This window comes from Stylophora pistillata, chromosome 13, assembly GCF_964205215.1.
Source record: "Stylophora pistillata chromosome 13, jaStyPist1.2, whole genome shotgun sequence".
NCBI classification, from domain to species: Eukaryota; Metazoa; Cnidaria; class Anthozoa; order Scleractinia; family Pocilloporidae; genus Stylophora; species Stylophora pistillata.
Genome location: NC_142531.1, coordinates 4936508 through 4958886, shown reverse-complemented (window position 1 = coordinate 4958886; position 22379 = coordinate 4936508). Strand labels below are relative to the sequence as shown.

General features: G+C 37.4%; 3 protein-coding genes across 6 annotated transcripts; 2 read left to right on the top strand and 1 right to left on the bottom strand.

The window, feature by feature from the left end:
- Window positions 1–25: 25 nt before the first annotated feature.
- On the top strand, window positions 26–3526 carry LOC111336784 (MRG/MORF4L-binding protein). Of its 2 annotated transcripts, none has more exons than XM_022942941.2 (4): window positions 26–143; window positions 220–344; window positions 812–944; window positions 2346–3526. In XM_022942941.2, the coding sequence occupies exons 1-4, from the start codon at window positions 59–61 to the stop codon at window positions 2480–2482; spliced, it is 480 nt and encodes a 159-aa protein (XP_022798676.1). In that variant the 5' UTR covers window positions 26–58; the 3' UTR covers window positions 2483–3526. The 2 variants fall into 2 exon arrangements, with proteins under 2 accessions (XP_022798676.1, XP_022798675.1); XM_022942940.2 differs by having other exon boundaries at window positions 2322–3526.
- Window positions 3427–20478, bottom strand: LOC111336808 (endoplasmic reticulum aminopeptidase 1). Of its 2 annotated transcripts, none has more exons than XM_088743388.1 (19): window positions 19858–20478; window positions 19260–19533; window positions 18478–18598; window positions 18074–18225; window positions 17332–17445; window positions 16872–17006; window positions 16699–16764; window positions 16483–16548; window positions 15590–15777; window positions 15348–15430; window positions 14905–15035; window positions 9780–9835; window positions 8658–8805; window positions 8184–8257; window positions 7815–7916; window positions 6166–6339; window positions 5598–5741; window positions 4820–4901; window positions 3427–4169 (listed from the first exon to the last, which is right to left on the bottom strand). In XM_088743388.1, exons 1-19 carry the CDS (start codon window positions 20412–20414, stop codon window positions 4020–4022), a joined length of 2817 nt encoding a protein of 938 aa, XP_088599514.1. In that variant the 5' UTR covers window positions 20415–20478; the 3' UTR covers window positions 3427–4019. The 2 variants fall into 2 exon arrangements, with proteins under 2 accessions (XP_088599514.1, XP_088599513.1); XM_088743387.1 differs by having other exon boundaries at window positions 6166–6342; window positions 19858–20476.
- On the top strand, window positions 6453–22296 carry LOC148717344 (uncharacterized). 2 transcript variants are annotated; one of them, XR_015994727.1, is made up of 4 exons: window positions 6453–6615; window positions 8594–8858; window positions 9794–9882; window positions 17154–17331. XR_015994727.1 is itself a non-coding variant. In XM_088743395.1 (3 exons), exons 1-3 carry the CDS (start codon window positions 8825–8827, stop codon window positions 22294–22296), a joined length of 438 nt encoding a protein of 145 aa, XP_088599521.1. In that variant the 5' UTR covers window positions 8736–8824. The 2 variants fall into 2 exon arrangements, 1 of the variants encoding a protein (XP_088599521.1); XM_088743395.1 differs by lacking the exons at window positions 6453–6615; window positions 9794–9882 and adding an exon at window positions 22054–22296 and having other exon boundaries at window positions 8736–8858; window positions 17154–17314.
- The last annotated feature ends 83 nt before the right edge of the window (window positions 22297–22379 follow it).

Sequence of the window (22379 nt, the reverse complement as noted above, 5' to 3'; positions counted from 1 at the left end):
AGCTTTTCTGCCAGCAGATGCACTAGCTGAGCATGCGTTTATTTAACAATAAATCAAGATGGCGTCTACAGAAGAAGTTTTGGTTTGGACCCCAGAACTCGAAGTCAGTTTGTTTCATTCCATGAAAGGACACAAACCAGTCGGTGAGTCTGTGTTTTATTCACAAACGGAATTTTCCTCCTTGAATTTTTTTAAAGAGTCTTTTCTCGTTTTTTAAAGGAATAAATCGACATTTTCATATGGCGTGTATTCACGACAAATTTGCGACGTCAACTGGCAAACGAAATATTTCTTCGAAACAAATCTGGGAACACTTACAAGAGTTGTACAATCTCCAAGCTTTGGTGAGTAATCTTGCCAGGAAAATTTTCCTTTATCTTACGTTGTGTATGAATTTAAGGAAAATCTAACCCCAGTACTATTTACCGACGTTCGTAGTTTTTGCTTGAAATATCTTCACAATATGCAGAGATGTTTTATTTAAGTGCGGGGAAAATTCTCTTTCACAATTTATTAGTCCTGAAGTTATTTCTGGGATGTTTTGTTCTTTATTTCTCTGTTTGTTCAGGGTGAGCTGCGAGTGGGCGCTACCCAGCTAAAAGCGTACTTTCTCTTGAATTTGTCCTTCGGCGAATGTTTTGTTTAACAACCGAGAGTGCACTGGGTACTAAATAAGAAAAGCAGGAATTGTGAGAAGGGAACGAGAACTGAGGGACGGAATTTTTTTATTAAGTCAAAATTTCAGGTTTTATTATTTCTATTGAAGGAAAGGAGGAGGAAACTTATGTTTTTCTTTTTTTTATTAACACAGGATGATCTTGAGAATCTCCCATTTCCAAATGAGGAAACAGAATTTAATTTACCTGATGAAATATTTGAGTCTAATGCAAAGCCTCATTCATCGGCATCTGAATCCTCTGCTGTGGCAGATGAAAGCATGACAGGTAAAGAATATGGCTTCCTTATTTGACACTTCAACTTCTAAGAGTGACTAGCATCTAATTTCTCCTTACAATATCACCCCTGAATCACACATTAAGGTCAGGAGAATAAAGGAGATGATCCCCAATTAACAAAGTTCTTGATTGCTAAACAAATCCTCCTTGCCAGCACTGTTTGAAATGTATAGAGAACAGTTGGGAGAAAATGCAAACTGATATTAGGGACTGAAGGGCTAAGTTGTTTTTCAATTTTCTTTCTTTTTTTTTTTTTTTAAATCATAAATGAAAATGAAAAAAATTGGTTTTTCTTTCCAGTAGAAATTGTGATTTCAAAATTATGCACTGAGAGGAACCATGATTGATAAATAGAATATGGTACCCTAGAATTGCACTTAAACTCCAAATAAATTTTATCTTGCTTTTGTGTACATTTGTTTCTGTTAAATTTGATAAAAATGCATTAAAAAAGTTACAACCTAGTGTGAATCCTGGATAATCAAATTTTATCGTAGTGATCAGTTGTTTTGACAAGCAAAGGAAATGTGGAAAAAAATCTTTTAATAGAATTTATTCCATATTTTACTCAAGGTTTAAGAGCAAAATATTTTATTTCATATGGTGAAAAAAACCTAAAGTAAAAAAGATGAATTAAGGTGCTTACCCAAGTTGGAAAACTGAAAAGAAAAAACAGTTGAAATAAAGTAAGATAAGGTTCAGATTTATATCCCTATTCTATCTGGATATTGTCCTCACTCCCTCATTTCCCAGATCTTGACTTTTTTAAAGTTCTTGTGTGTAATACATTCCTTTCAATGTTAGCATTTACAATTTATTTTTTAATCACAACAGCCCCCTCATTGATAGATTTCTTTATTCTCATCACTGATGTTCCTGATAGTGTATTGAGATCATTAGGAGAAATTCCTTATCGATCTCTCCTAAGAGTGAAAGGGTCAAGAAACCATTGATATCATTAAAATCACCATATCTACAAATTTGTTTCATGAAAGTTCTTTCACCATTCAACCTCTTAGAGCGACTAGCTCCTAATTTCCCCCTACAACATCACCCCTGAATCAAACATTTAAGGTCACGAGAATAAAGGAAATGATCATAGATGAAAGAAGCTTTAGATTTGTTAATAGGTTCTCCTTGTCAACACCATAGGAAATGTATATAGAACAGTTTGGAGAATATGCATACTGATGTTAGGGTGTCAAGGGTTAATGCCTATGGCTTGTGACTCAGAAATTTTCTTTCTTATTATTTTGCACTATGTCCAGTCCTCATCTAGCTAGGGTGACTTTTTTTCAAATAAATCAGCATAATTTTTTTGAAGACTGTAAGTTCCCTAATAGGAGATTGTGATCTTGATTTTAGCTCTTCTTAAACTCAAACTTCAAGGGTTGGCCAGTAATTCACCAAGTGCATCCACTCCTGATTCGTCTCCCAAGAGAAAGAGGACACGACAAGTGAACAGTGCAAGTTCATCGCAACCGTCATCTCCTCATCCTCCTTCATCCGCCAAGAGACGGCGGTAACAATGTAATCTCTGTTGAGGTTTGATGTACAGTTCAAAGAAGTAAATTATATGTATCAATTTCAATAATGGCTATCATGTGATGATAACTTATTGAAGCCATAATTAAAAATTAAAAGGTTGTTATTGCTTAGTAAGCAAGAGAGGCCGACTTTTTTTTTTATTTCACAAAATTTTATTTTATATATATCAAGGTGAGAAATCTTTTGATTGTTTGGTGTTTCAAGTGTTTCTCATTGATTTATGTCAATATTTATTAGTTCATTTCTTACTTTTCACATTGAATGTTGAAAATACCTAAACTATTTCTGGAACCTAACTCTGGAAATTGCTGAAGAGGGGGAAGAATTATTCTTCTCTTTTGCAAGTTCTCTGTATAAAAAATTTAATGTAGCAGTGTTCTGCTTTTCAGGCGGTAACCAGTAAAATTTACTCCCTCCAATACCTCTTTCTACCTTCTAAAATTGTTTGAAATTCTTGAAAGTTCAACAGATGAAAGGATTGTTCCAGCAATTTCAAAAGCCTAACCCTATAACTCCCAGATGCAATTAACATGTAATTTCTCTTAGTGATATCCATAAATTATCCAGCAAACAGGCAATGAAAATACCCAAACTTATCAGGTAGTAGTTGTTTTGATCTAACACCAAATTCTCCAAATGGGAGAATTAACAATCAGATCTTGGGAGTTAACCGGTCGAAATGAGGTAGAACACTGGTGCAGTGTTTTCTGATTTTCTCATATACTATTTTGATGGACATTATAAGGCAATCAAATCTTAAGTTGTTTTCAGTATTATGGGTGTTTTTAAAAGTTTTGACAAAGAGGTTTGCCCTTTCTGGTTGTATGTGTACCTCCATTGTCATATCCTGTTAGAAGGAAGGTCCAAAAGTAGGAGTTAACACTGTTAACCAGAGTTTCTCTTGGAGTATTGATTTTCCAAGTACGCAGAAATGCAAGAATCTTTATTATATATGTATATAACATAGAAGGTACTATTACATGTAAGGAATTTATTAATTAAATCGCCACAAACTTAAAAAACATTGTCTGCCATTCTTTATAAAATAATTATTGTGATGCAAGCGATTGGTTGCCATTCATTTTAGGTGTGCATCTTGAGATCAAGATCGTTTGCAGCACAAAATTGGCCTAAATCTTTTCATTTTCTTCATTTGCAAGAGGAATAGTTTCACTTTTAAAAACTGCATTGTGGTATCCATCAATCTATCTAACCTTGCTTTTTAAGAATAATAGACAAATGATGACTTGTATTCTAGATTCCCTTGTACCTTGGGCTGTCACATAATTTTATGACTACATTCTTTGGATGTGGGGAAGAAATGTTGAGGATTACGAGCTGGCTAATGTTACTATGGCATGCTCACTCTCCTCTTCACCTCTTTTGGGACAGAAGGCCAGTCCTTCCTTTTATCAGCAAACTGCTAGCCACATCTAACTTGAACTATGGCTCAGAGCCCCCTTAGAAATTTTCTTCATTATAGATCATAAGTCTTTGACAGTATTTCCTCTTTTATTACTTATTTTGTTGATCCATGAGCCATCTTTCCACCTGCTGGATTTTTGTGTGCATCCAGTGAATGTTTGTTTCAATTGTCTCCAGAATTTTCTTACTGGATAACTGAATCAGGTGCATTTTGCGATGTGCCTCAAAGAAATCTTTGACCTGCAATGAGAATGTTAGAGTGGAGAAGTGGCATCATAAATGTTTAGGCAAAGAAAAACATTGATGTGAATTGCTAAAAACAATCAATTCAGAGAGGACACTGCAAGGCAGCATGCCGTGCCTCTTAGGATCTAAAATTGAAACCAATCATGCTTTGGTTACTTGCCTTTTAGGCAATAAATTGTGTCCACTTCACTTTCTCATTGGCTCTCTTTAATAGTACTCTTCGATTGAGTGGCAAAAGAAATTTGCGATTACTTTGCTTCTACTTCGCAGCGCTCTATGATTGGTATAGAAAGCGCGCACTTCTCAACCAATCAGATGCAGCACTAAAACCAGTCGCAAATTGGTTCCTCGCGTTTTCCCGTGCTACAGGCAGTTTGCTTGTTTTTTCAATTCTTCATTGGTTCCTTGTGATATTTTCATATTTTCCATTATTATGATTGGCTGATGTGATAACGTAAGTTGTGGTGTTACAATGGGCAACCGATCTACACTCAGCTCTATGTAGGGCGTTAATTGTGAGAGTGAAACTCCTTCTATTTACTAACACAACAACTTTCAACAGTTATGTAGTGGTAAAAGAAAGAAAGACTGTTTCGTAGCTGCTGAAACAGCATAACTTTGTTGAAAGTTCTTTTTTTTTTTACCTCTCTAAGGTCTTTTCGCGTTCTGAGATTTTCTGTCGTTTTTTCTAAAAGAAATGAGATTGTTCTTGATTCTTTACCAAACCTAAGGGAAAAAAGTGTTTTTCTTAAAAATAGGGTATGACTTAGAGATGTTAGAAAAGTGGAGTACTTTTTTTCACGGACTTAATTAATATAAATAAACCGCTTCCATCACACGTTGTTCAGTAAAAGACCACAGACGTCTTCAAAATATATTTAGGGAGAAGAGAGGCGCACGAGGCAGCGGTGACTGTGTTACGGATGTTCTTTCTCCTGCGACCTGGGGCCCGTTTCTTGAAAGTCCCGGTAACTTAATGGGTCCGTAAAGCTGTTCTGTTTTCACTCATGATAGAGATTTCAAAGTTTTAAAAATGATACAATAAAACTATCAGCTAAAGAAACAAAAAGGACTGGTTTGAGTACCAGATCCTGCTCTCCCATCCTTTAAATTTTGATTTAGAAACATGACTTTGGGCCCGTTAAGTTACCGGGTCTTTCGAGAAACGGGGCCCTGATACGAAAACAGGCACACGGCAACATGGAAATTTTTATGTTTAAATAAAGAAGCAAATTTGTTAATGGTGACGTATTTAAGCTCTGTCCTCCGATAAGCATTAATAAAAAGGCATGTATGATTAAGCTATAAACTATATAAAATAAAATGGCGCGCACTTAAGAAGATATCAGGAGATCATTTTATGATAGCCTCGAGGAAGGGTAGTATGAAAGGAAACTGCTTTTGATGTTGCAGTCACTTTACCTTTTAACCAATTTTTTGAAGTTCTTGTGAAAGAATTTCCAGGCAAGCAGTCGCCCATCAGGGTTACTTGCCACAGTGCCAATAATTTGAATTAAGTCTTGACAGCGGACCTCGCTACCGCTCCCCAAAGCTTTCTTTAGTAGTCTATTACACAGAGGAAGACATTAAAAAGTTTCATGATTAACTGTTCTAGAACGTCTGATCGGAATGAAATTAATGGAGCATTCACTCTGAAGTCAACCATTAAAAACTGCACGCAATTATTTCATTTATTAGGGTTGTAAATGACATGCACTTCTCTACTCTGCGCGAGTGATCTACAACAGTGCGTCAGAGAGGAGACATGCAAGACTTAGTTTCGCCCTTTCATGTGGCTCTGCAACTTACTAGTGTCCAGTCTATTTCTAAATCTTTCTCAGAAAATTTGAAAATATGATCACCGTCATCATTATTATCATTGTCATTCTTAAGTGGGGTTAAACGAGCTCATCCTGAATAAATTAATGCATTGAAACATGCATACATGAACGAATGAATGAACAAATAATGCGGGTTTTGAGCTACTTACCTTTTCAAAAGGTTTTTAACCCGTGTAGCACCAAGAGCAAAGATGATCTTTTCTCTCTCTGCTGCATTTTTGCATTCCTTGTATTTTGTCCATAGAATTTCCCACTCGATTTGACCACCGTATTTTACAGCTGTGTAGTAAACAGTCTTCCTAAGGTGTGGCACAATGGGCTTACTTCTATAAAACAAGCACATTTCATAAAGTTAATCATTAACTACGAGAATATAGCTAACCCATCAAACAAACAGTTGGGTTTCCCCGTCTAATTGTTAGATTTATGACTGTTACACCACATATATGGCAACCGCTTTCTAGGAAGAAACAAAATGGCGCTCGAATTTAAATGGACTACTTTTATGGGAATGTAGAGTCTTAAGTGAAGTTAGACTGATAGAATGCGTACAAGCTGTTTACCGGCTTGAGAAATGGCTCATGGTTTTCCCTTAGAATGTGAGTTAAGTCTTGTTGGTTCTTCTCATGAATTAGTTTTCTTCCTAGTAAATCCGTGTAAGATATGGTACAGTTTACTAGAGTTCACAATAGCTAGCAATTGCACAACAAGAGGATAACGACATTTAAAAAAAAAAAAAAAACACGCATAGAACGGATAATCTTTATGCTATTATATCTATAGCTTTGTGTCGCTAAGGTGATCTATTTTGTATTATTATCTGTATGTTCAGTTTACGTACTGACATAACAGTAAACCGTTAGTAAGGTGATGGACAGAAGACTGATCCCTCAATCCATGGACTACCCCGATGGATCACCCGAAAATGGACGTTCTCTAAACTTACTGTGCAAGTGCCTTCTTTATTTTCCTCAGTCGATGCAATGAATTATTATCCAACTGTCCTTCGTAGAGTACAAATAACGCGCGAGACGAGTACAGATATCACGCGATATTTGTACTGTCTCCAGAAATATCCGCGAAATTCGCCTGCACTGAAATAACAATTTGGCGTGTTGGATAATAAATCTCTTATTAGACGTTTTGTTGTGTAGTATCGCTGAGTATTGTTACTCGTTGTTTGTATTTTGATCCACACCCCCCCCCCTACGGGCTCGTTAAAATACGGCAGAACTCGTTAAAAATACTCAGCGATACTACACTACAAAATGTCTAATAAGATATATTTATTTTGTTATATATGCCGTTTCATCGTTTTTCTTTTAAGTCAAACCTCAACTTCGAGTCAGGAGTAGAAATGGCAATATTTCCTTTCATCAGTCTCCATGGTTTCATAATCTTATAATTGTACTTGTGTCCACAATTCGACGTGTCGGGTTATGCAGGGTGGCGAAGTGGTCACGCGGTCACTCTTCCTTCCCGTAAACGCGGTGCTAAATCTCTCTAATAATCGCCTAAATTACGCGGTGTTTGTTGATTTAGGGTAGTCCATCGGGGTATTCCATGGGCTAGGGGCTAGTGTTTTGTCCATCACCATCTCGTAATGGCGTTTTGATGTTTTACTGTTATCTTCTCCTTCGGGTAATATGAATCAAGCTAATTTGAGGCCAGTAAAACGTAACGCACGCACGCAAATAACGTAACTTTCTATGTTATAAGAAAGGGATTAAAAGTATAGTGATTTATCCTATTAATGTCATAGAAACATCAGGAGGACTGAACACATTTCTTTTCTTACCCATTGACCATTAACCAGTCGTTAAATAACTTTTTGGACTTGTTTACGCACTCTGTGTCACCGTGTGAACACAGAGTAGAGAGAGTCAGATCGCGAAGAGACCTAAAAAAAAAAGAGAAAAGAAATTCGTATTATTCAGCAGTATCCTCAACTTTGTTTAAATCGACTTAATTTCAAAATAAATCGAGTGATACTGGACTGTAAAAAGTGTTTTTATTTTCCGAATCATTGCTTGCAAAGAGTGAAGCGCAGAATCTGTGGGTTGTCGCATGAGAGCACTCCAAGCCTCGCAATCCCGCACTCGTGTCACAAATTATTTCCGTGCAAGCAGTCTTTGAAGGTTTGATTTGATCGAACGTAAATTCTTACTTGTCAATTAGTTCGCCAGTGTTCTCCCATCTAAGGATCATTCCCAAATGCTTTATTTTCTCCACGATGAATTGCTTGTTTCGATCAAAAAAAAAATAATAAAATAAAAGAACTTCCAGTTAGCACAAACAGAAGATAATACTAGTACTTACTACAATAAATACGAAGAATTTTCTTTTCAGAATTAAATTTCAAATAGTGAAAAGAGAAAAAAAAAATAACGAATCTTCGTGAAGGCGTTCGTGATTTTCCGACATTTTCTTCTCCTGTTAAAGAATAACATGACATTACTGATCCTCACAGTGTTACCTAGCTACGACGTCAATCGGAGATATTCAGATATTTCCGAGGAGGATGAACCTCTTTTGTATGTTATGCAGTCTTCCATAGTCGTATCTTTGTTTGCTTAGGCTTGGTCAAGCGATAAAGAATTCTTTTCTGGATTCTTGGGTTGAATCCATCAATGACCATTACCTGGTACAACTTGAAGGCAGCTCTTGGGTTTAACATGTTTCCAGTGTAAGCCAATGATCGCAGAGTGACTGCCCATGGAACATACTCAAGTTCGTGGTTTAAGTACTCAATCATCTGCAAGGCGGTTTTGTATTCTAGTACGCCCGCTCTGAAGGAAGAGAATTTAGATGATGAAAGTTACATTACAACACATTCCTAGAGGTTAGGTCTCTTTAAAATGATCATCTCCGCTACATGGCTCGAGAGTTAACTTAGATGAGAACCTCAACGAAAAGTTATTATCGAAGCCTATCGTCTATCCTAGATTTTTTAAACTCAATCCCGATTTTGAAAATCAATCCTGTTTGTAGAATTTTACTGAGATAGACGACCCGTTCGAAGTCTTTTTACTGTTCACTAAAACATATGTGGATGGTTATTTACACGATCTTACCCAAACCGTGGTTTTCGCAAACAGTTGGCCTTACGTATTCTATATAAGAGGGTTGTTTTCATTAAATGAATGTTCTCCCACTGTTAGCTTTTGGCCCTCTTGACACTGTTGTCAAAAGGAAATGTTCAGGTAAAAGATTCACCAAATTCAAGAAAGTTTAGAACGCGGTTTTGTTGAACAACGGCTAAACTTTATTTAAATAACCGGAATCCATGAGGAAAATAACTTGCGATGATGATGTTTATTTAAAATAACCGAAGTCCATCAGGAAAATAACTTGCGATGATGATATTCCCTAATCACAGCAGGTAACCTGGAGTCTTAAAATAACTTGCGGGGCATTCCCTGTAGAATAGCCCATTTCCGAATTACCCTTGGCCTCTTTTTCAAAACGAGGCCGGGTGCTCAACCACTCTTGTGAAAATGAGTTTAATTTGTATGTGAATGAAAAATTATTATCATATGAAAGGATGAGCATCAGGACTCATTTTGTAAATGAGGCCAAGGGTAATTCGGAAATGGGCTATATGGCTAATATGAAGCATTCTATGTCTTAGATCGATCATCTCTTGGCAACACACTACTCAAAAGAAAAACAAACATAAAACAAACTAACTGACAAAACAAAACAAAACAAGAATAAACAAACAAAGAAGAAGCCGTAGCGATGAAATCACGTTTCATTTTACTTTGCTAAACTCAGTGCATCGTCTATCAAACCACTCCTATCTGATGGACTTAGTACCTTGAAGAAAAAAAAAACATGGAAGTCAGTTGAACCAGAGTCTCACGGTAGGTAGCCTTGGTTCCCCAACATGCTCGTAGTTTTGTTTCTATCTCGCCAAGTGCTATGTTTCTCGCACAACTTTAGCTTTCCTTTAATTGTCACGTTTGTAACCCGCGCAACTTTCGCTTTCCTTTCATTTGATTATAACGTTTGTATCTCTCCCAATTTAAGTTGTCATATCATTTGATTTTTCCGTTTGTATCTCGCGCAATTTTAGCTTTCCTCCCATCTGATTGGTTCGTTTGTATCTTACGCAACTGTAGCTTTCCTTTCATCTGGCCCCGGTTGTTCGAAGGATGGATAACGTTATACACTGGATAAATCTCTATCCAGTGGATAGCGCAGTACGTTTTGGTAACACTTATCCGCTGGATAGCGATTTATCCGTTGGATAGCGTTATCCGTCCTTTGAACAACCGGAGCCTGATTGCTATATTTGTATCTTGCGCAACTTCAGTTTTTCTTTCAGTTGATTGATACGTTTGTATCTCGCGCAACTTTATCTTTTCTTTCAATTGATCGTTACGTTTGTATCTCGCGCAACTTTAGCTTTCCTTTTATCCGATTGATTTGTTTGTCTTGCGCAACTTTAGCTTTCCTTTCATCTTTTTGTTGTTTGTATCTCGCGCAACTTCAGTTTTTCTTTTAATTTGATTGTCACGTTCGTAACTCGCGCAACTTTAGCTTTCCTTTCATCTGATTCTTACGTTTGTACTTCGCGCTACTTTAGTTACTTTTGTAGATCGCACAACATTAGCTTTCTTTTCATCTGGTTGTTCTGTTTGTATCCTGCGCAACTTTAGGTGTCCTCACATTTGATTGTTACGTTTGTATCTTGCGCAACTTTAGTTTCCTTTTCATCTGACTGTTTTGTTTGTATCTCGCGCAACCTTAGCTTTCTTTCCATTTGATTGTTTCCTTTGTATCTCGTGCAACTTTAGCTCTCGTTTCATTTGATTGTTTTGTTTGTATGTTGCGCAATTTTAGCTTTCCTTTCATCTGATTGTTTCGTTTGTATCTCGCGCAACTTTAGCTCTACTTCCACCTGATTGTTTCGTTTGTAGCTCGAGCAACTTTCGCTTTCCTTTCATTTGATTGTTTGTTTTTTTCGCGCGCAACTTTATATTTCCTTTCATTTAATTGTTAAGTTTGTATCTCGTGCAGCTTTTGCTGCTTTCTATTTATTTGATTGTTATGTTTGTATCTCACCCAACTTTAGGTGTACTTTCATTTAATTGTCATGTTTGTATCTCGCGCAGTTTTGGCTGTCCTTTTATTTGATTGTTACGTTTGTATCTCGTGCAACCAAAGTGCAACTTTAGCTTTCCTTTTATTTGATTGCTACGTTTCTTTTCATTCAATTGTGTTGTTTTTATCTCGTGCAACATCACCTTTTTTTATATAATCATTAGGTTATTATCTTGCGCAACTTAAGCTTTTCTATCATTTAATCGTACGCCTGTGTCTCGCGCAACTTTAGCTTTCCTTTCAGCTGATTGTTACGTTTGTATCTCGTGCAACTTAAGTTTTTCTACCATTTGATTGTTACGTTTGTATCCCGTGCAACTTTAGCTTTCCTTTCATTTGATCGTTACATTTGTATCTAGCACAACGTTAGCTTTCCTTTCATTTGATTTTTATGTTTGTATCTCGTGCAGCTTTAGCTGCTGTCTATTTATTTGATTGTTATGTTTGTATCTCGCCCAACTTTAGATGTACTTTTATTTGATTGTTATGTTTGTATCTAGCGCAGATTTGGGTGTCCTTTCATTTTATTGTTACGTTTGTATCTCGTGCAACCTAAGCTTTTCTTTCGTGTGATTATTACGTTTGTATCTAGCGCAACTTTAGGTGTACTTTCATTTGGTTGTTACGTTTGTGACTCGCGCAACTTTAGCTTTCCTTTCATTTGATTGTTACGTTTCTATATCGCGCAAGTTTAGTTTTTCTTTTAATTAATCGTTACGTTTGTACATCGCGCAACTTTAGCTTTCCTTTCATTTGATTGTTACGTTTGTATCTTGCGCAATTTTAGCTTTCCTTTCATTTTAACTGTTTCGTTTGTATCTCGCGCAATTTGGCTGTCGTTTCGTTTGATTGTTACGTTTGTGCCTCGTGCAACTTCAATTTTTCTTTCATTTGGTTGTTACGTTTGTATCGCGTGCAACTTTAGTTTTCCTTTCCTTTGATTGTTTCGTTTGAATATTGTGCAAGTTTAGCTTTCCTTTCATTTGATTGTTACGTTTGTATCTTGCGCAACTTTGGCTTTTCTTTCATTTGATTGTTTTTTTTTCCATCTCGCGCAACTTTAAGTGTCCTTTTATTTGATTGTTTGTTTGTATCTCGTGCAACTTTAGGTGTCCTTTTATTTGATTGTTTCGTTTGTATCTCGCGCAACTTGGCTGTCGTTTCGTTTGATTGTTACGTTTCTGTCGAGAAACTTTAGATGAGCTCTCATTTGTTTTATACGTTTGTGTCTCGCGCAACTTTAGCTTACCTTTCATGAAATGTCACTTTTGTATCTCACGCAACTTCAGCTTTTGTTTCATTTGATAGTTTTGTTTTTATTTCGCGTAACTTTAGGTGTCCCTTCATTGATTGCCTGTTTGTATCTCGCGCAACTTTAGGTGTCCTTTCATTTGGTTGTTACGTCTATATCTCGCGTAACTCTGGCTTTCCTTTGATTTGATTGTTACGTTTATCTCTGGCACATTTTAAACTTTTTTTCATGTAATTGTTTGTATCTCTCGCAAGTTTAGCTGTCGTTTCGTTTGATTGTTACGTTTCTGTCGAGAAACTTTAGATGTGCTCTCATTTGCTTTATAGACGTTTGTGTCTCGCGCAACTTTAGCTTACCTTTCATGAATTGTCATGTTTGCATCTCACGCAACTTCAGCTTTTGTTTCATTTGATAGTTTTGTTTTTATTTCGCGTAACTTTAGGTGTCCCTTTATTGATTGTTTGTTTGTATCTCGCGCAACTTTAGGTGTCCTTTCATTTGGTTGTTACGTCTATATCTCGCGTAACTCTGGCTTTCCTTTGATTTGATTGTTACGTTTATCTCTGGCACATTTTAAGCTTTCCTTTCATGTAATTGTTTGTATCTCTCGCAAGTTTAGCTGTCTTTTCATTTGATTGTTATGTTTTTATCTTGCATAACTTTCGCTTTCCTTTTATTTGATTGTTCCGTTTGTATCTCGCACAACTTTTGCTGTCGTTTCGTTTAATTGTTACGTTTGTATCTCGTGCAACTTTAGTTTTTCTTTTATTCAGTTGTTACGTTTGTATCTTGCACAACTTTAGTTTTCCTTTTCTTTATTTGTTTCGTTGAATCTTGCGCAACTTTAGCTCTCCTGTCACTTGATTGTTACGTTTGTATCTCGTGCAACTATGGGTGTACTTTCAATGATTTTTCGTCTGTATCTTGCGCAATTTTTAGGTGTCCTTTTATTTGGTTGTTACGTTTGTATCTCGCGCAACTTTAGCTTTTATTTCATTTGATTGTTACGTTTATCTCGCGCAACTTTAGCTTTGCTTACATTTAATTGTTGCGTTTGTATCTCGCGCAACTTAAGCTTTTCTTGAATTTAATTGTTTCGTTTGTATCTTGCGCAATTTTAGGTGTCCTTTTATTTGGTTGTTACGTTTGTATCTCGCGCAACTTTAGCTTTTCTTTCATTTGATTGTTACGTTTATCTCGCGCGACTTTAGCTTTGCTTACATTTAATTGTTTCGTTTGTATCTCGCGCGACTTAAGCTGTCGTTTCATTTGATTGTTACGCTTGTATCTCGCGCAACTTGAGCTTTTTTTGCATTTTATTGTTTTGTTTGTATCTCGCGCAATTTCAGGTGTCTTTTCATTTGATTGTTTCGTTTGTATCTCGCTCAACTTTAGCTTTCCTTTCATGTTTTTTATGTTTGTATTTCGCGCAACTTCACCTTTCCTTTCATTTAAGAGTTTCGTTTGTATCTCGCGCAACTTTAGCTATCGTTTCATTTGATTGTTACGTTTGTATCTCGCGCAACTTCACTTTTTCCTTCATTTAATTGTTTCGTTTGTATCTCGCGCAACTTTAGCTTCCCTTTCATTTGATTGTTTCGTTGGTATCTCGCGCAACTTAGCTTTTCTTTCATTTTATTGTTTTGTTTGTATCTCGCGCAGTTTAGCAGGTCCTCATCAGGACTTTAGTCTTGCCTACTTAGTAACCTGCTTTATCAAATAAACCATGTATGTATGTATGTATGTATGTATGTATGTATCTCGCGCAATTTTAGGTGTCTTTTTATTTGATTGTTTTGTTTGTATCTCGCGCAACTTTAGCTTTCCTTTCATCGGTTTGTTATGTTTGTATCTCGCGCAACTTTAGCTTTCATTTAATTGTTTCGTTTGTATCTCGCAAAACTTTAGCTATCCTTTCATTTGATCGTTTCGTTCGTATCTCGCGCGACTTTAGCTTTTCTTTCGTTCAATTTTTTTGTTTGTATCTTGCGCAACTTAAGCTTTCCTTTCATTCAATTGTTTTGTTTGCATCTCGTGCAACTTTAGCTTTTCTTACATTTAATCGTTCCTTCCATATGATTGTTATGTTTGTATCGCGCAACGTTAGCCCTTTCATATAATTTTTATATTTGTATATTGCGCAACTTAGTTTTCCTTTTATTTAATTCTTTCGTTTGTATCTCGCGCAATTTCGCCCTCCTTTTATAGATTGTTTTGTTTTATTCTTGTGCTTCTTTAGTTGTGTATTTATTTGATGATTTTGCTTTTATCTCGCGGAAACAGACATATAGCAAATCTCATCGAGAACTCGTCACATGTGGGGAACGAGTATATCGCATGGGAACGAGATTGATGTTGTATTTGCTATGATTTCTTATCAGTGCAGTGATGTTCATCGAAAGTATTTGGTATAATTTTTGGCGCACTCGTTTTGCAACTGACTGGAGTGCTTACAAAAATGAATTAGGGTAGTTGGTGCAGAGAAAAACGTACAACTGACCTTTGACTGTAGCGGGTAATACCTTACCGTGTGGTTGTGAAGTAGTTGCTGACTCAGGCGTTTCCAGTTTTCGTCGTCATAATTGACGCGATAAAAACCTGTTTGTCCTACGTTTGCCTTGAACCAACCAGAGTTGCTGGAGGAAAGTTGAAATGTAACTAGAAATTGAAAGCATTGTGTCTGTGAACGTAAAAAACTGAACGAGTGGAATAAAGTGTCAAAAGTGGTCAGGATTCGCATTGGTCTCCCTCCACTGTGCACTGTGATTGGTCTAGAAAACTCAAGCCTCTTTTTCAACCAATCAGATGTAAGATGAAAATCAATGGGACTTGGCTTCTTGTGTTTGCTGTGATTAATATCATTAAATTATGTGTAATTGAATTTTATTGGCTTCTTATGATAGTGTTATTTTCTACATTGTTAACGTCAGTAACACGTCATTGTTAATACACAAATGTATTATCTCTCACCTGAAGTGTTGTTCATCCAAACTGTTTTGACAGCACCAAGTGAGTCTTTGGTAATGTATGTCAGAGGGATATACCATCCAGGTCTGAATAAGGGCCAAAAGACATCAGAGAAATATCATTTTTAGGGGTAACCTCTCAATTGAAAGTTACATGTTGTGCTCTCAAGATGCAAGGGCGCTAACTCGAGAAATGCAGGGAAAAAAATGATACGAAAACAGTGACTCCCTCTGATGTGAACTTACGTTTCCTTATGTCCGTCCTTTAAGTGTTGCGAAGTAAAATCTCTGAAGAATCTTTTCTGACTCGCTGTGTACAACAAGTGGCCATCTTTCTTCTGAGTATTAACGCTGATAATTGAAATAACAGGAAATCCTTTTTGCCTCACCCATGGAGCCATTACTGTTGCAACGTCTATACGACTTCCAGTCGCCTGAGTTTGAAGCCAAACACTTATTTCTTTATGTTTCTTTTTTAAACGTATCTGTCATGTTGGTTCTTACAAGGAAAGCTTTCCTTACCTGTTGAATGCGTCGAACTGAATTGATCGCTTTTCAATCTTCCTTAAAGGGGTCAAAATCTCGTACGTTTTTGTAGGCGTCGAGGTTGAAAGAGTTGACGCTGTTTTTCTTTCTTCAAAGACGAGGATGAATGTAATAATTATTACGGATTCCCTCCTCTTACTTTTACCTTGCTTGCTCTTTGACTTGTGGACACATTGATCTTTTCAACCCCCTATTACTTCAATTTTATCTCTTTTTCCCTCGTTAAGTTAATCTATTCGCCGCCTTTTCCCCCCAAACAATGTTGTATCGTGATTCCAGGAACTTTTAGCCAACATTAAAAAGGGGAGAGAGGTCTGTTAATGATTTAGGGTGTGGTAGAAACAGCACTGATATTAACACTGATGGAAGGTGCAATAGGTTTAGTGATGGACGCGAGTTCTCTGGACGGAGAGCGTGGCGAGGCAAAGCCACTGCAATCCAAAGCATTTAGATGAACGGTTTTCAGTTTTATGAATAACGCACTAGAAACTTTCAGAAATTTACAACATGTTTATGTTTTCTTAAACACCAGCAACTTCAGAAGGGGGGGGGGGGTACGATTTATTAATGAGAAGTACACATAATGCACTCACCAAACTCATCGCTTTCCAAAGGTCCAACGCCTTGGCATTTGAAAATTGATGATCGTTTAAGTAAATCTGAATCGAGAAGAGAGGGAAAACTTTTAAAAAGTGTCGAGGATTAAATTCATACTTTGTAATTTCTGAAGGAATAAAATGGAAGGTTGAAAAAAAAAATTCAGCGGATAAGAACAAGAAACAATGACTGATTTGCCGAGGAATTAATACCTGAATTCCTTTTCTAAAAGTTTCCATTCCGAGGAAGTTTTGCATCATTCTAATGACGGCTGAACTCTGTAAAATCAAACATTTTTGTGAAATAAAAATCAATATTAGCCGGCCACAGTCGTTAAATCTGTGACGATAGCACACAGATATTTGGAACTAGTACGGAAGCGTACCTTGTGATATGTTATTTTATCCACGATTTCGTTTATTTCTGCTTGATTGTGAACTTTAACTGACACAGGATGTGTATAAATTGAGCTGTCTACATCTAGAGCTTCTCTCGACGTGTCCAGTATGAATTGGTCTTCCTAGAACAGAAAAAACAGCACCTAATCTTTAAGCACAGAGATGCGTCCGATCACCATAAACGTTGTGTAGGTGATTTGTTAAAATTTTCCCTCCTTAAAGTGTGGGTATCTACATTTTAGCTAACTCTCCACTTTTGTGTTCTTTAGATAAATCAAAGAGGCATATAGCGGAAGAAAGGGTGTGTAAGAAAGCGGGAGATGATCGGGTGGCGCCATGGAAAGATGCAGCAACATCTGTTAAAGATCGCGACCAATGGAGAACTTTTTCGAAAAGCCACAGATTACATTTGGGAGACGAAGAGTTATTGGTAGGTAGTGTTCTTACCCTTTTCCACTGATTATTGCAGTTATCAGTGGCAAGATATTCCATGTATACAGCGAATCCTTCATTCAACCACAGGTCATTCCACCATTTCATCGTCACTAAGTTGCCGAACCACTGAAAGAAGTAGGAAAGAAGTATTTGGGTCATCCATGCACGAAAGCAAGAGATTATGATCTCTTGACAAAAGTGATCAGTGATTCTCCCCACTAGCTGCCATAGATTTCTTTGAGAATTAGTTGAGAGAAGCTGGTTTTATATCAGCATAACACCTCTTGGTTAGGAATTTTGTCTCTTGTCATAACTGAAGTTAAGAAGTGACAATCACTCATAGCTTCAAAGAACAAGACAAGTAACAGTCAGTCGCAAAAGTAGTTGAGAAATATTACCATGCGAAGGGAAACCTGTTCACTTAGCGAGCCAACAGAATGAATCCCCCACTCTTTTGCAACTGTTGCTAGCTAATCAGTATCTTGCTCAAAATATTGAATCAAGAAGGGGGGGTTGGGGGCGAGTGCTATTTATTTTTTTGCACTTAATTTCTCTTGCCCATCCAATGAATTCGGTAAACGCATTTTTTCTCAACGTTTCTCAACATTTTTTGCAACTGATTGTAGCTGTACACTAGGCTCAAATTAGAACCACACAAAAATAGATAGAATGTGGTGTCAACACATCTGCCTACGCGTGCATCTGGATGCGTGATTCAACGCACATCCTGATGCAGTGATAGCATTCATCGTACCTGGTGCGCAAGTTCATGATTAACAATCATGGTTACTAGTTTTTTGTCACCCACGCTTCCGGTGTCTGGGTCAAACAGTACAGCCGATTCACGAAATGTTACCAGTCCCCAGTTTTCCATTGCACCGCCCATGTCTGGAATTGCTATGAGATCTGTGAAACAATGATTTGAACAATTTCAAATTTCAATAAGTCGCTATATCCGGTAGGAATTGTTCTGTAACTCTCAATTACTCGTCAAACGCTGTTGTGAAATTCGGACTCATTTTAGACCTCTTGGCTAATAGTGTATTGTTTATGTTGCGTCCTCTCTTAAACATTTGGTTTTAGTTCATTGGATTAGTAGTAAGAAAAAAATTATTAGCCAAGTGAGGAAGGCGCAATAACATGAAGTCTGAAACTCACCTAACTTAGGAAGTGGATATGGCACCTTGAAGAAATCTTCGTAAAATTCCAACGCGCGTTTGGCAACATCGAGAGCGAAGTCTACGCTGTTGATTGCATCGGGCTTGGACCAAACCCTTATCTAGAAAATATTACAACTGAACTGTTTATTACTGGCGAGAATCGAAAGAATAAATCCACTCTTTCTGAGTAGAGGTGGATCAGGCGTCCTTCATCGCGTTTTTTTCTGCACTAGAGCTGGGAATTGCGTTTGTTTACACGATCGTTTTCGTTGTAGGCATTCCAGACTACATAGTTTCTCGCGGTTAGTCTCCCAGCAAAGAGGCATGAAAAGTTACTGGCTCCAACCAAAGGACCCAGCCAGAACTAATTAGCCAGTTGTCGGAACTGTTCCTTTCCATTTATGGGCAAACAGTCCAATCGACCAGTTCTGACAAATGGAGAGCCCCCTTAGAAGGTTGTTTGTGTCCTGGAAGTTTTATAAGCTCTCATAGGTTAAGGCACGAGCATACCTTTGCTTTGCGACTTTGCAAGACAAATAGACTTAAAAACAGTTTTTCTATTGCTTCGGCCAGAATAGTCAACAGCCACAAATAACGTACAAGTTCCCCCTTACGACGAACTACGTATTTTTTTAATGATGTACATTGTAATTTTTATTTTATATCTGCGAATACGCAATTCAGTTCATGTTGCGAAGTATTTACCAATAAAGTATCTATCTATCTATCTACTTGTCGAGCTTTACAGCATGAAATTTAACTGGAGGTCAATCATCTTACCTTTCTGCCACTCTTAGTCTTTGTTTCTTTATACTCAAAGTCACACACGATAAACGCCACCAGATACGTTGGCATAGGAACGCTTGCGCTGAAATGACTCTCCACAAGACCATCGCGTCTCCTCTCACGCGACTCAAGAGGCATGTTAGACAGCGCTTTGTGTTTGTAATCATGTACTACAGTGATGTGGAAAACCGCCTTAAATGCGGGCTCATCGAAACATGGAAATGCTGAGCGAGCGTTTGTGGCCTCGAATTGAGTTGTGGCCAGGTATCTGCAATTTGAAATCAAAGGTACGTTTAGGGATTGGTTAGAACAGATGAAAAATCTCTAAGCATAGTTTATAGTCTCATGGCAGTGCGCCAAGTTTAATGCTGAATTTATGTATCTTTGGTCGCTGTTTGACCTCAGTAATGCTTGATATCTCAATCTGCCCAATTCTTCTCCCTTTCTTCATCAAATTTGTAATAAACTTCGTTCTGAGAATTTGGTGTTGAATCAAACAAAATCCCCCTTTGATAATTTTCCTTATTTTCGCCGCATGTCTGCTTGAAAATGTATCGATGTCGTAAGGAGAAAATATTTACTGGTCACCAACCTGACTTGTCCGCTTTTGGTCCTATAGCTGCTTCGATAAAATCCTTCCATGTTATTAGATAGAACCCCTCTGAATTCCAAATCAAGTGAATATCTTTCTTTTTCTCTAAGCTCCTCGTTTGTCGAAATCAAATATTGTTGATTTTGCCTGTGCTGCTTTCGTCTTACAATCGCGAAACGTTTTTGTTTTGAGTCCGTGAGTTGTATTTCTCCAACGCTGATATCCCGCATATGTAATATTATGTTCTTCGTTGGTTGAAAGCACTGTAGTAAGATCTTAACTTTGCCTGTAAACGTGAACGTTGTTAAATTTGGGTGAATGTAAATGTTGTAGGATAGGGGACGAACTTGCTTCGGTAAGCGAATGTTTTCATGCGGGAATGGCATTCCCTTGTCAAGATTTGATAGCCTTTCGGACGGTCCTTGGTTTCGCTTGAATTTAAACACCAAACTAAAGTCTTCGCTGTATCCATTGATGAAAGTGTAAACTGTCGAAACAGCAATGATCAAAGCCACGCTAAACGCTAAAGCGAGGGGACAAAGTCGTGAGACCGCCATGAAACCACAATGGTCAATAAAAGCGTTTGTACCCAGATTTTTAAATCATTGTTTTCGATTCTGCGGTTAATGGTTCGTCGGGCAAATCTGTTGGCTTACAACAGGTGTCAATGACAGGTCGTTTCATAGAATGTTGCAAGAAGTTAAAGTGTTTTAATACCATTTGATAATTCAATGTCGCCTCTCTTAAAAAGGGCAGGGTGGCACTAGAGCGAATTCAAATATTTACCAGTTTTTTGTGAGCTTCAAATTGGGAAAAATTTTGCAATTTCCAAAACTTCATTTATTGACACATTCGTCAATCACAAACCCATCTCCCTCGGTTAAAAGATAAAGAAAAATGCTAGCTCGAATTACTGGAAAAGAATGGATCGTCTTCGCATGATTATTTTTGCAACTTTCGGGTTTTTGTGGAATTTTGCATTTCTTTCTCGGCGAAACAACGCAGCGTTTTTGATATTGTTGGTACGACATCAGCAGGGTTCTATCCAGCTAGTGTCAGCTATTAGACATGAAGATGAAGAATTAGCTTAAATAGGCTCGCTTTCGAAACCGTCCTTGGTCGTGGTCTTTTCCGCGTCCGGCGGAGTCATGGTTCGAAGTTCACTTTTGATGGGATCATTCCATCTTGTTGGTATCCTGGCTCCATGGTGCAGGCATATCTTGTGTAAGATGATAGCTTAATGATTAAAAAAACAAGGTTGTCTGTTTTGCCAAAATTTGGAAGCCTTCGAGGCACGACATCGGCTTTTCTGAAGATTGGCCAACTTTTGGCGATCCGCAAAAATATTGTAAGTTTTTCAGATTGGGGGTCGCACTTTTTTATGCTACTTGTTGACAGAGTTTTCGCCTGAACAAACAACAAAAGCTCCAGTGCGGCCTGGGCCTTAACTCTGAAGTGAAAACAAAATATAATTTCTGACGTTTGATTGAGATGGGAACGAATTAGTCAGAAAATTTTACATTTTAATGGCACGTCGAAGAGGTTTGCGTGGTATCAAGGAAGTTTCCGATTAATTAAGCGTTTCGTCTGAGTGTTGCCAGAATTTTAATTCGCTTACATTAACTGAGGGCAAGTCAACTCTTTAAAAAGTAGCGATCCATGTCAGTATCTGAGCAACTGCGTACCTACCCCTACCCTAGCTCAACAACAGTCTCCTTACTGTAACATATTAGGGTCAATGTTTGGTTAGGGGAGGGTAGGTGTGCAGTTGCTCAGAGACTTATTTGATCCAAAAGTAGAAACAGTCGAGGTATAAGAAAGTGATATTTATCGAGGATTTGTCTTAAAAGCTGAAGGTTTCCGTTGATAAAAACAAGTATTTCAATTAAATAGAACATTTCGAATATTAAAGCCAGAGATAATTTGTTTCTTACCGAGGAGAAAGGAGGATTTGTGGTTTTCTTTCGTTTAAAAAAAATTCACGAAATTTTCTTTCACGATTGCATTTCGAATATATTGTTAATTAATATTAATCTGTTGTCGTGACAATAAAATAATTTACTGAACTGATTAACTACTCCTAAAAAAGAGTCACTTTTATCCCAAATACGAAATTAGAGTCTTGGCTCCTGAAGTTTGATGAGCATCAGGCCAAGTCGGAGAAAAAATCCAGAGAACAAGTTTCTTTCTTTTCAGATGTGTTTGAACATGCACATGCGCAGTTCTTTGGTCCCAGAAACCTCCTCGGGATTCTGTGAAGTCAAGGATGAACCGGAAATGAGAAGTGTGCCGGCCACCTGTGCCAACCTGCTGCTTTTTTTAATTCACAGAATCCATCTCTTTAAGGAGTTCTTGGTATTTTTTTACTCTCTTTCCCACATCATCGAACAAGAAACAGAACTTTCCAGAGGATTTCAACGCTTCATTACCAAATATTAATGTGAAAACCTTATATTTTTAGACATCCTTTGTTCGTGTTGCTCGCGCGCTTTTTGGCCCCTGTTCCTATTGGCGGATTCCGT